The 11,562-nt window shown below is 48.8% G+C and overlaps 3 protein-coding genes and 1 non-coding gene across 4 annotated transcripts; all 4 read left to right on the top strand.

The window, feature by feature from the left end:
• Positions 1-619: 619 nt before the first annotated feature.
• On the top strand, positions 620-700 carry P153DRAFT_t92. Its single transcript has one exon. It is a non-coding gene; the product is annotated as a tRNA-Leu (tRNA).
• A 2,285-nt stretch (positions 701-2,985) lies between these two features.
• P153DRAFT_433002 (uncharacterized protein) lies at positions 2,986-5,431 on the top strand. The gene is made up of 4 exons (XM_033673000.1): positions 2,986-3,437; positions 3,646-4,018; positions 4,117-5,013; positions 5,072-5,431. The coding sequence occupies exons 1-3, from the start codon at positions 3,016-3,018 to the stop codon at positions 4,945-4,947; spliced, it is 1,626 nt and encodes a 541-aa protein (XP_033521571.1). The 5' UTR covers positions 2,986-3,015; the 3' UTR covers positions 4,948-5,013; positions 5,072-5,431.
• Positions 5,432-5,676: 245 nt separating this feature from the next.
• On the top strand, positions 5,677-6,805 carry P153DRAFT_358805 (P-loop containing nucleoside triphosphate hydrolase protein; the record flags this gene model as incomplete). Its single annotated transcript, XM_033666829.1, has 4 exons — positions 5,677-6,033; positions 6,082-6,270; positions 6,349-6,681; positions 6,734-6,805. 4 exons carry the CDS (start codon positions 5,677-5,679, stop codon positions 6,803-6,805), a joined length of 951 nt encoding a protein of 316 aa, XP_033521570.1.
• A 3,604-nt stretch (positions 6,806-10,409) lies between these two features.
• On the top strand, positions 10,410-11,183 carry P153DRAFT_295815 (uncharacterized protein; the record flags this gene model as incomplete). Its single annotated transcript, XM_033664051.1, has 1 exon — positions 10,410-11,183. The coding sequence occupies one exon, from the start codon at positions 10,410-10,412 to the stop codon at positions 11,181-11,183; it is 774 nt and encodes a 257-aa protein (XP_033521569.1).
• Between the last annotated feature and the right edge of the window lie 379 nt (positions 11,184-11,562).

The raw sequence follows: 11,562 nt of genomic DNA, 5'->3' as shown, positions 1-11,562 counted from the left end.
ATCTCAAGCGAGATTTCTCTACTGACGCTGATATCTCTACAAAGGTATCAGCCCTGCAATCGTATAGACAGGTTATGATGCATGTAATTGCTGCTCTGCGTAGACTTGAGCTAAGTTTCACTCAAGCCAATATTCATATGGAGGGTTTATCCAATGTCACTTGCATGTCTCACGACTGCATGTTAGCGATGATACTCTACGACGCAAATTCTGCCCGGACTGTCCAGGTGGTGCGCGGAATCAAGTAAAACTTGGGCAAAGGTGTCGACAAGTCATGAGAGCAGGATCAAGTGTCAGAAAACAGAGTTTAATGGAAGCAAGACTTGTACCAAGTTTATTTAGTACTCATCAACATCTCGAATATATCTAAAAAAGTTACTATAATCTATCCTGATGATATCGTCAATCGGCCGGAAGCGTATCCGCACAGTAGTCTACGCAAGGCGCAGAAATTTACATGGTGGGGGAACCATACCCCGCTTCCCAAAATCCTGCCATAGACACTTCGCAGATGCTGCCTCCATACAATGTGCCCTTGTGGACTGCTCGCAAGGGTGATTTTGATCTCACCTTGATATTTTGCCAACTTTGGAAAACTGCCACAATCACCAAAGAAACAGGTCAGATGGCCGAGTGGTTAAGGCGCTAGCTTCAGGTGCTAGTGGAGTCATCCTCGTGGGTTCGAGTCCCACTCTGATCAGCATCATTCTTTTTGCACCTGGTTCGACCGGATGGTGGCTGTTCTGCGTTGTGGTGGTCGACTTTTGGGCGTGGGTGAGGCACGTGATCGGTGCGGCCGGCGGGGGTTTGCCAAGCCGCAGTCTACGAACTCCACCCGATCAGCAAGACCGCGGCGACAATGGCAATTATGATTCCTGGCCAGATTGGTCGATTGCGCACAGAATCTTTTGGCTCAGCCGCGCCCGTTATCGTTCTGAGTTCCACAAGCTTTGGCGCGAGTATGACCTCAAATCATTGTCCGCGGTATATCTCTCAATAGCGTAATGTCTAGCGCCACGCTCTTTCACTCAAGTCGTCTGTGGTGACGCTAGTATCGCGTTCTCTGCGTAAAAGCACGTGTCGCACACAGTCTTCAGCACACTACCATAGTCCTCTCCGCATCGCGTACCGTTCGTGCGGACCCCATAACAGCTATACTACTAAGTGGCGTAGGCGTAATACACACGTTCTTGTACCGCCCTCCTCGACGTGCCGGGGCAATAGGAGGGATTGATCTTGCACATCTTGTTGTAGGGATGTGTTGAAGGTGCGGAATAAGCCGTAAACATGTAGCTATTCCACATAGCATTTAGCTACTTGCTCATAGAGGATATTCCAAAAGTTACGTACCTATAGCAAAAGTCTTCCATGGTAGAGATCGTGCAAGGAGGCTCTGGGATAAGATAGGCTTCCTTGATATTCAACCAGTGGAGCGAAACAACCAACTTCGATTGCCTAAGCAAGTCGACTTAGCTGACTATTACTCCGTTGTAAAAGTTCATTAGACTCGGTTCATCACAATCTAAATGTATGCTCAAGATGTAAGGCTGTAGGAGCTGCGGATAATTAGGATGAAGTGCGGGTGTGAAATCTAACTCCCTTCTTTCAGAACTCTTTTGTGAACAACTTCATTTTTAAACCATCTTCGGACCATTTTCCTTGCTGCAAATAATTCTAATACGTGTAGGTGTTCTAGAGCTCCATTTGCATCTCGCCTCGACTCTCATTTCAAGGTCTTCGCCATCGATCATTTCGACATGTACGTTTGAGTGCCTTCTGCCTACATTCTAGTAGCTAGAAACCTCACCAACGCTATCGAATAGTCGGTATTCATCTTCAACGAAACCGCCGTGTGTATTGAAAAATTCATGATATATCTACACTCTCAGGCAGTTGGAATATCATGAATCAAGGTATGGCGAAATGCTACAACAGCCTGATAACTACAGCGAAAATTAGCGTAGGAGTCTTTTGCTTAAGATCCCTAGTTGGATATGCCTAGCATGTAATTTTGTGAATTTATTGTCTTGAGTTCGCGTCTTATGAGAGTCTTAGAGAACAGCTTACTTCCCACTTCGATACTTGACCGGGAACCATACTAACCATAGCAGAGCAAAAAAAGAAAAGTTCGCGCGAACATCACCAGAACATAAACCTTTTCTATAATTCAACCTGCACTTCTGTCTCACGTAGCGTTGGTAGTTCCATAAGTCCACCTCGCAGTTCTCATTTGTACCAAGCACAGTGTTAGACAAGGCAGGCTCAAAACTTTCCTTTTTAGCATGCATTGAATAGTTGAGCTAACACCCCTGTCGCGACTTTCTTCGTACAACTGCTCCGATTAGCTACACGCGAATCCTTTTGGGGTTGGGCATGCCGCACAAACTTAGACTCTACGGTTGGGATTTACCTTTGGGACGAACTGATGCGAGTCATGCTGCACTTTCATGTTCAACACAAGCTTTGTCCAGCTGTTGGGGCAAATAAATTGCGGTGGTGGGGAATTTTGGGAGTGGTCACACTGCATATGGAATGTAGGCATAATGGTCAGTCTCTGCGCAATTGAAGGGGTTAGCCTGCACAACGAGGATCACAGCAAAGAAAGCTGCACGCCTCCGCTTTCAAAATCCCCTGCAAGCCACCGTAACCATGTGGTACACTAAGGTCTTTCTCTATGCAGTTTTTAAGCCTTTATATTCTATCTTAAACGCTTCGGCTTGTCATCTGAAAGGGCACCACGGTTGAACGCATCGATCTTGACCGAGGTTGTACTATGGGATTGAATTACCCACCACCCTAGAATCACTACCCAAGATGGGAGGAGGCACTCTACAGAGCCATACATACACCTAGTAAGCGATCCTGGCTGGTGACCATGCAGATGTTGTGGGTCCAGAATCCTAACAAGGATGAATGATCATGGCGGGGTAGTGAGGCGCGGGCCGCAAGCTCAGCCTACCATGTCGGCCTCCTACACACCCAGCTCTTCATCACCAAATACTACACAAAAGAAGTATGCAACTCTCGCGCCAAACCCACCTCGGATCAATAGATACGAAGCTACTTACCATCGTAGACCTTCAAGGCCCACCAGTATGGCCCTGCACGATCATCCAATCAGAGGAAGCGTACATCCTCCATCGACTCCCGGACGAGCTTCTTCTCCTGATTGTGAAGTTTTCGCTGTATACCAATGATCGCACGACGCGTGAGACGACGCGTGAGACATGGGCGCTATTCGAAGATGTGCGGGCTTGTGACACCAGCTGTATCATGGCACTCTCGCAGGTGTGCCATAGATTCAAACGCATCGCCCAGCCGTTATTGTTCAGCAATATCGGCTTCATGCATCCCAATCAAGTGCTGCCGCCTTCAATACGAGTTCTCAGACTTCATCGTACGCTAAGTGACAGAGTCGATCTGCGTCAGCACTGTCGGTGGGTAATTCCGTCCATATTCTCTCTTTTGACCAAGTCTCGTTGTAGTACTCCTCGTGTTCGTGCACATAAATATGCACCTTCTACTGCCCCTGAACTCCCGTGTTGAGTGATAACACGATCTGACGAGGACTCTCTACACGCCATAAACGAAGACGTGCAAGCCCTAATTTGCTTGTCCTGAAATGCTAATAATATACCTACGCAGATACCTAACCATCAACATGGGAGACGTCGCGCGTAGAGAAGCGAGGACACTTGGTTACTATTCAGTGGCAAGGGATTTTGTGACGTGGTTTGCAAACACCAAATACCTCTCCATTCACGACTCGCAATGTTCTACTCACGGAGCCGCTGAAAGTGACGAATCCGGGGCCCATGGCAGCAATAGCGAGACTTGCGCATGGGACCTATATCGCTATGCTGTGGACAAGCTAGAATGTGTCGAATATGCTTACATCGACAGAGCTCACTGTCGTATCCAATTGAATCAGATGATTGAAAGCCTCGGATTTCCCAAGTTGAAGAAGCTGGAACTCATAAGGGTACATCTGGACGGACATGTGGAACTTGAGGCCAAGGTACCCGCATTCCCATTCTGCCTTTTTCTTTCCAAGAAATATGAGAGGGGAAAGGGATAAGGATTTGTCAAGATGCTAACTCTTCCTCCTGGATGTAGAAGCACCGCACCGCACCATTCACGCATCTTCATCTCTTCAATACCGTTCTAACAGCCAGGGCCACATATATCCTGCTACAGTGGCCGAGGGTACTGACTCACTTCGTCTTCGATGCATATCCCTACCAACCTCCATTTGTAGACTACCCTACGCTTGAATCGTGGCTGCTTATCCACGCCGAAACCCTGGTACACATAAAGATCAGCTGCCTCCACCCGAAGCGTAGTAAGCGCCTGTTGAACGCTACGCTCTTTCCGCAGCTTGAGCTCTTATCTTTATCACGCTGGCAGATGCAGTCTGGATTGCGAACTGACCACAGCACCAGTGTGAGGACAGATCAAGTGAATCTGCTGGGTTCCAGTCTCAAGATATTTTGCTGGGACTTTACGATTGAGGACTCCGAGCTGAGTCGACTACCTTTTGGCGACGACGAGGCGTCGTGGATACGCACATTATCTGAGAGAGCATTTGAGCACAAAGCCGCGCTTGAAACCATCAAGATACTTTATTCGCTGGACGATCACCACAGGACTCGGTCGAAGGGTTATCCGTGGGAATGCATGGAAGACGCACAACGTCATTTGGTCAAATTCGGTATAGAATTGATATATGATAAACCGCCAATGTCAAAGGACGAGTGGACGCGCTACTACGAGACTGGAATTGCACCGTATGCAGATTTCTGGGGCCCCCGGGTTCACTACCAGCCGCCTCGGGAATCTACGCTGGAGGAAGATGAAGCGGAGCGACGGCTGGACGCGGAATATGATGAATTGATGAGGCAGGGTTTGTACCATGGAGAGGATATTCGGAGGTACCTAGGAGCCTAGGAGAGATTTTGTCAGGACAAGATAGACGCATGATGATAGCATAACATCTACACTCACAAGAGATGAGTGAGTTTCAAACGCACCGCAACCATATTGGACCTTGACTAACACCCTATACGATCAGTACATCTATAGTATTTGACACCGTTATTATGGAGTAAGCATCTTCTTCTTCTTCTTCTTCTTCTTCTTCAAGCAAAAGTCAGCATTGGCCTGTAAACGTCAACATTCAATTCACCAAAAATATCGTCTAGCCTAACGAACGCACATCCTCGCAGATATATCGGCTTGCACCCCTCACCGCTAGTACATGGTTCTAAGCCTTACATAGTCTTCTTGATGCGCTGGGTAGCAATGGTCAGGATTCCTTAGCCGCACAGCGTTTTACTTTTCATGAAAGCATATGGTAGTAAACGTAGCTAGCAATGCGGGTACATCAGAACGCTTATCTCAGATGTGGCACAGCTTGCTAACAAGGAATTGGAGTACGAGGAATGCACGGTGACTTGGTATGTCAGTACGCTGTGGAGCGGGGTCGTCCTACCATGCTGAACAGGTCGGAACGAGTGACGCAGCAGGCCTACAACATACCAAATCTTTGGAAGACTGCCTTTTGGCCGCATTATCTCCTCACTACACTCACGGTGGAAACATCGATCTCCACACGATCGGACTGCTTGTTATTACTTTTGTATGCACCGCACCTGTTTCTCATCCTCTGTTAACATTATGACGGAATCGTTTAAGGTAGTCAGCTCAACCCTGCTTGACAAGATAGATCGACTTTTCGCATGCAATGTCGGTGATTCCGTCGCCCTGCCTCACATTGTGGTGGTCGGAGACCAATCGAGTGGGAAAAGCTCTGTTTTGGAAGGCTTGACGGGATTGCCATTTCCACGAGATAGTGGATTATGCACTCTTTTTGCGACCCAAATAACCTTTCGAAGATCTCAAGATTCAAATATCAACGTCTCAATCATACCTGCAAAGAATAGCTGCCCGCAGGATAGGGAGAAATTACAAGGATGGAAGAAGTCCGGACTAAAGTCTTTCGACCCGCAGACGTTCGCAGACATCATGGCAGAGGTATGTGTACCCGATCTGTATCTTGTACATCTACTGAATAAGACACAGGTGGTTATAGTGATGGGCGTTCGTTCCACCCAACGAGAACCTCAAAAAACCTTCTCCAACGATGTTCTGCGGCTGGAAATTACAGGTCCAAATCAAGAGCATTTCAGTGTCATCGATGTGCCTGGTATCTTCAGGCGGACGACTCACGGTCTGACAACCAAAGAGGACACGGCAATGGTCACTGACATGGTCTATAACTATATGTCTAAGTGAAGATCGGTCATTATGACTGTAATTACATGCAACGTGGGTATTGCAATTCAGTAGATCCTCGAGGAAGCAGAGGACATCGACCCCGAAAGCATCCGAACTTTCGGCATCCTAACGAAACCTAGTCTGGTAGACAAAGGTAGCGAAGGTGCCATTATCAGCTTGGTCGAAGGTAGAACGCACCAGCTACGACTGGGGTGGCACTTGCTTCGAAATCCAGGGCAAGCGGAGTTGAATTCAGCCCTGCGAGAGCAAAATGAGTGTGAGATGGAGTTTTTCGCTAAGGTGCACCCATGGAGTACGTTGGACGAGGGTAAGGTGGAAATAGTCTCTCTACGCTCTCGGCTCCAGGAAGTTCTGGAAGAGCATATTCGCCGGGAATTTCCTAAGGTATGAATCGATGATAGAAAGTGTTGGTGATGTATAAACTGACAACTGCCAGGTGAAAGCCGAGATATCCCAGAAGCTGAAGAAAACTGAGTTCAACCTGCGATCTTTAGGTCCGAAGCGCTAAAGTCGAGTTGAACAAAGCCAGTACCTTATAGAAATCGCGACAGGGTTCCAGAGAATTGCCTCACTAGCTGTGACCTCTGGTTACAGTCGTTCAATGATCCTGAGTACGAACAACAAATACCGAATCGCTACCGAAGCAGTGAATAGACGATTTGAACGAAGATGCACGCAACACTAGGACTAAGGATGACCACCCAGACATCCAGGACACGGTATACGAAAACAAGAGCGTATCAATCACGAGTGACCAGGACACCTTGTCATGGTTGAAGCACGAATACCGAAGCTCGCGAGGGTTTGAACTGGGCACTTTCGACGCCTCACTCCTGGCAACAACTTTGAAGCAGCAAGCGACCAAGTAGTGGGATCTAGCGCTGGGATATGTCAGCGACATTATCTCATTGATACATGCCTTAATTCTTGGTGTGTTTGAGTAGATTACGCCGAGTGCTCGTGTTTTTGAAGGAGTAAAATCTTGTATTACAGACGATATAGCTCGAATGTACGAGGTCGCGATATCTCGGACGAAGCATCTCTTGGTTGTCGAGCTAGCTGGAACCCCCCAGCGACATACAATCATTACTCTAATGAAACCCTGCAGAAATGGTACGTAATAGCCTCACCATTCCTAACGACACATGCTAACTAGGAGGAGCCGCCAGGAACGTCTTTGCAAGCAATTGGAGCAACACTCAATCTCGCATGCTGAGCTCGGAGTAGTGGTGAAGCTAGAAGATGTAGATCAAACCCAAGCACGGAGTAATGAAGATGACACAGTCTTATAGATTCACGACCTCCTCCGATCCGACTATTCGCGACTTTCTTCCGCTTATTATCAACAGGTACTTAGTTTACTTAATTGCTGATTGCATCCCATGTCAAAGTGTGCTCTTACTCTTCAGTCCTCATGATAATTTCCAAAGTCCAAGTCAGGGCGAAATTTTTGCAACGGAAGACCAAGGGAGAGGCGTAACAGTGAGACATCAGAGTTGCAATATCACATTTCTCCAAGCCAATCCACTCTGAAACGCACAACCGTGTCTTTCTTTGCGACAACTAACGAGAACGAACTTCATGCAGTTTGTTAAGAGCAGGCTGTATCCTCTCCACCCTAGCCTGAGCTGCTATATGTATTTGCTCGCGATGCGACAGTGCAACTAACCTGAACGAACCAATGTCAATCCTGCAGTAAGGATATTTCCAGTTTTTCTAAGATCCGAGGTCATTGAAAGTGTGTCCTAGAAAGTCATATTTGCACCAACTCAGACAACACCCCTTGTAAATACAGTAACCGCAGCCACACTATTCTCTTTCTGCTAGACAGCTACAAAGAGAAATATACACCACGCTACTATCTACTTCTAAACCTGATAACACAGGTGAATGGCGATGTAAATGTGATCCAACTCCCTTATAGGTCGCTCACTCGATCAATGTAATGGAAACTTGACATGATGCTATTGTATTTCACTTCATCGCCCTCCTTGTATGTCACACTTTGTAGTCGTGGCTATGAACTATTTGTTTCGTGACACTGGAGCTCACTGCCCCACAGGCTTGCGCTACTAGCGATACACCGTTGCAACTCGATCCAAGCTCTCCCGTGAACATGAATCTCGTAGCGGTAGTAGTCGTAGTCGTAGTACCGCTTGTAGAAACGTACAAGTCGCCAAGCACATACATAGATTCGAAGGCAAATACCCCCTGGACATTAAATAGTGTTCATTTCTCCCCGTATGCTTTACAAAGATCCAGCGTAACTGTAAATCAGGGGGCATTCAATTGACCCCGAAAAATCCAACAATAGCAATGAAAGCGTACAGCACAGCCCGAAGCTTCCAGACAATGATCAATACAGCGCCCTCGAACTGTTTACCGGTACAAAAGCGCAAACCAAGAATTCTACCACATCGATAAACAAAGGGAGAAGGAAAAGTGGACCATGTTCATCGGCCCGGTCCATTTGTAATTGATAAATCTTACAGTATCATAGGCTCTTGCCAGACGACTTACGTTTCTCTCACCCAACATACGCTCCTGCTGTAGCAACCCAATCCGGCCCAACTATCATTTCTGTCACAGTACCATGAACAGTATGCGTCTTTTTGGTGCCAACGTCCATGTACCGTTCCGTTCCGTGAACAGGATCCGTTGTTCTTGTAGCGTGTCCAGACGTCGTGCGGCATATACAATTCATTACGTTTGAGGTGAATAGCTTGTATTCACCCGCCAGTATGGCAATATCCCGCATAACCTTCAATGAAATCTGCATATCGTAGAATAAAATTGACTTGGATTACTGCAACCTAAAACTGCCGCACCGTCGTAGCCCGATTGGCCTTTTCTATTCACTTTACCTCGAGTTGAAAAAACACTGCAGCCCATACATCTCCACTCTCGACACAACAGCCTTGACCATCCGTTGTTGGGGCTCAGCCTAGTCGCTGCCTTGGTACTGTACCATAGTTGCTGTCTATGTGGATCTTCGCTCCTGCTTTTGGTATGCCAATCGCCGTTGTCTGCACTATTAACAGCGGCACCCCGCGTTAGCGCCGTGTCAAAAAACGGTCTGTCTCGAACGTGCAATCAACGGGCGTGGTGTGTCCATCTGCTTCCACAGACATCCGCCGATCCTTCAAGACTAGATTTTGGAACTGGAAATTGCGCAGGTTGGATCTTTGGGCGGGTGGCCGATCGAAATCTGGTAGTTGCTGGTGGGTCTGTGACTCTTTCTCTTTGGAGGATGCAACGCAGGCGGTCTGATCGTAGTTCTTTCTGCTATCAAGCCGTTTGTGAGTACAACGTTAGCCGCGATGCATGTTCTTCGCGGATAGTACGAGGTGTATGCTCTACCACTCGCCTAATCCAACTAGTCTAGTCTGCGAATCCTACTGAAATATTCCCTCTTTTAGCGTAGTCTCGCACCACATCTGCCACGGCCAGTCAGAATGCTCCGTTGAGCCGCATCTACTGTGGTTGAATGTGTGGAGCGCATGCGTATCCACCGACATCTCTATGGTACTGCATTCCCGATATAGCAATGCAAGATGGAAGGGGATTTGTGGGAATTGTCTGGTCCAGCTTGAGGGGTAGGAAGGCAGTCTGGGTTCTCCTTCGAGGTGCTTTGAGAGTGCGAGATTTGCTGGTTCAAGTGCTGCGTGAGTGACTCTTTCGAAGCAAGAGTGGTAGTGGTAGGAAGGTTCGTTTGTGAAGGTCTTTCCTCTGGATCATGTGCAACCATCCGTAGGTGGGCTGCTGTTTCTCTTAGCAATTCTGACGATGTGTACTTGCCTCCAGTGGCTCGATGAAGTGTGGTACTCAGGTCTCCGCAGTAGGACTGTGGGTTGTTGTTGCAGTACCAAAGTGAACTCCGATACTTTGCTCATCCTCATGACTTCCTGAACTATGGTTCAGAGTAGTTCTTACCACAGTCTGTCCTCCAGGACTCCCTTAAAAGAGAAAACACCACCCATTTCTTTCCAAGACAGCTCTTCATCACATCCATCGTTGAACAGTTACTATCAAGCCATCACTACCTTCCAACCATTACTACCATCACTACCACGATGGCCTCCTCTTCTTCCTCGCCCTCCTTCTCCGGCAGGATGGGATGCTTCAGCATCTCGAAAAAAGTCACTCCTCGCAGCACGCCACAGCTGCCCCCGTCTCCTCCCCCTTCTCCTCCACCCAACCCCTGGACGAGATCTTCGGGCCGCAGGAGCCCACAACTGCCGGCGTGCTCTCCCCCCTCGCCACCACTTACTCCTCCTCTTACTCCCCCACAGCCCCCACAGCCCGCACGTCGTCAGGCGGGAGGCTCGTCCTCTCGCGCCCCAGTGCCTGCGGCTAGTCCGTGGGCCCGTGGGAACTGGCGAAGCGGTGCTAAGCCCCTGTCGGCACCTTCAACGTCAGTGCCCAGCTACGACTCGGTCGAGCTTGGACACGTCGTCAAGTTACCAAAGGTGACCGACACCAGTTCCATCATCCATGTGGGGCTGGCACAGGGGGGTGATCAAGAGCCCTGGGACCACCCAGCGGTGATCACCGGCAAGTTCGAGAAAGGCGGCGAGCAGTACGTTCGCATCCGGTTGACGACGTCCTTCGGTGGACGAACCGTGGAAGCCCGGAAGCCGTCTCACCAGAGGCGGTTCTTCATCCTCGCCGACAACGCGGAGGACCAGACACCGCATTCTGGTACCGTACTAGCGAGCATGAAGGCCGGATCCGCCAGGTTCGTGAAGAGAACCTACGTCAACCTCTCAAGGAACAGCGAGTACGTCATCGAGTACAAGCACCTCACTACTTGGGCCATCGGGCACAAGCAGATGACTTTCGACGCTGTCTCGACGAAGAGGATTATCGCCTGCCAGGTGGATTGAGCTGTTACTCGCCGTCCGCCGAAGCTTGTCGGTATCCTCTCCTCGCATCCTTATGTCTCCAGTCACATCTCCACCACTTGCCTCCGGGCTCGCATCCTCTCCTCTTCTCTCAAGTCCGTGGGCACAGTACCCGGGCTCTCCAGTCACATCTCCACCACTTACCACAAAGACCTGTGGTTCGCAGAGGCCATGCGGATTTCTAGCTTCGGCTCGTGTAGGGGCGGGGGGGGGGGGGGGGGGGGGGGGGGGTGGTTGTGTTTGTCAGGTAGTTAGTTTGTTTGGTATGTTGATGCACGTCTTCTTGACAGACGGGAGGAGGGCATAGCGTTTGGGGTTTGGCGTTTGGCGTTTGGCGTTTTGTAGTTTTTTTTTTTTTGTA

The sequence above is a fragment of the Dothidotthia symphoricarpi genome, assembly GCF_010015815.1.
Source record: "Dothidotthia symphoricarpi CBS 119687 unplaced genomic scaffold P153scaffold_15, whole genome shotgun sequence".
Classification (NCBI taxonomy): domain Eukaryota; kingdom Fungi; phylum Ascomycota; class Dothideomycetes; order Pleosporales; family Dothidotthiaceae; genus Dothidotthia; species Dothidotthia symphoricarpi.
The sequence above is the reverse complement of the archived record's forward strand: the minus strand, read 5'-3'. Positions and strand labels throughout refer to the sequence as shown.

Excerpts from the sequence above, each read along its gene's own strand:
- P153DRAFT_433002 (XM_033673000.1), top strand. The coding sequence starts at position 3,016 with ATGCAACTCTCGCGCCAAACCCACCTCGGATCAATAGATACGAAGCTA. Across the intron at positions 3,438-3,645 it reads GATCTGCGTCAGCACTGTCG|ATACCTAACCATCAACATGG; the intron begins GTGGGTAATTCC and ends ATACCTACGCAG. Across the intron at positions 4,019-4,116 it reads ATGTGGAACTTGAGGCCAAG|AAGCACCGCACCGCACCATT; the intron begins GTACCCGCATTC and ends TCCTGGATGTAG.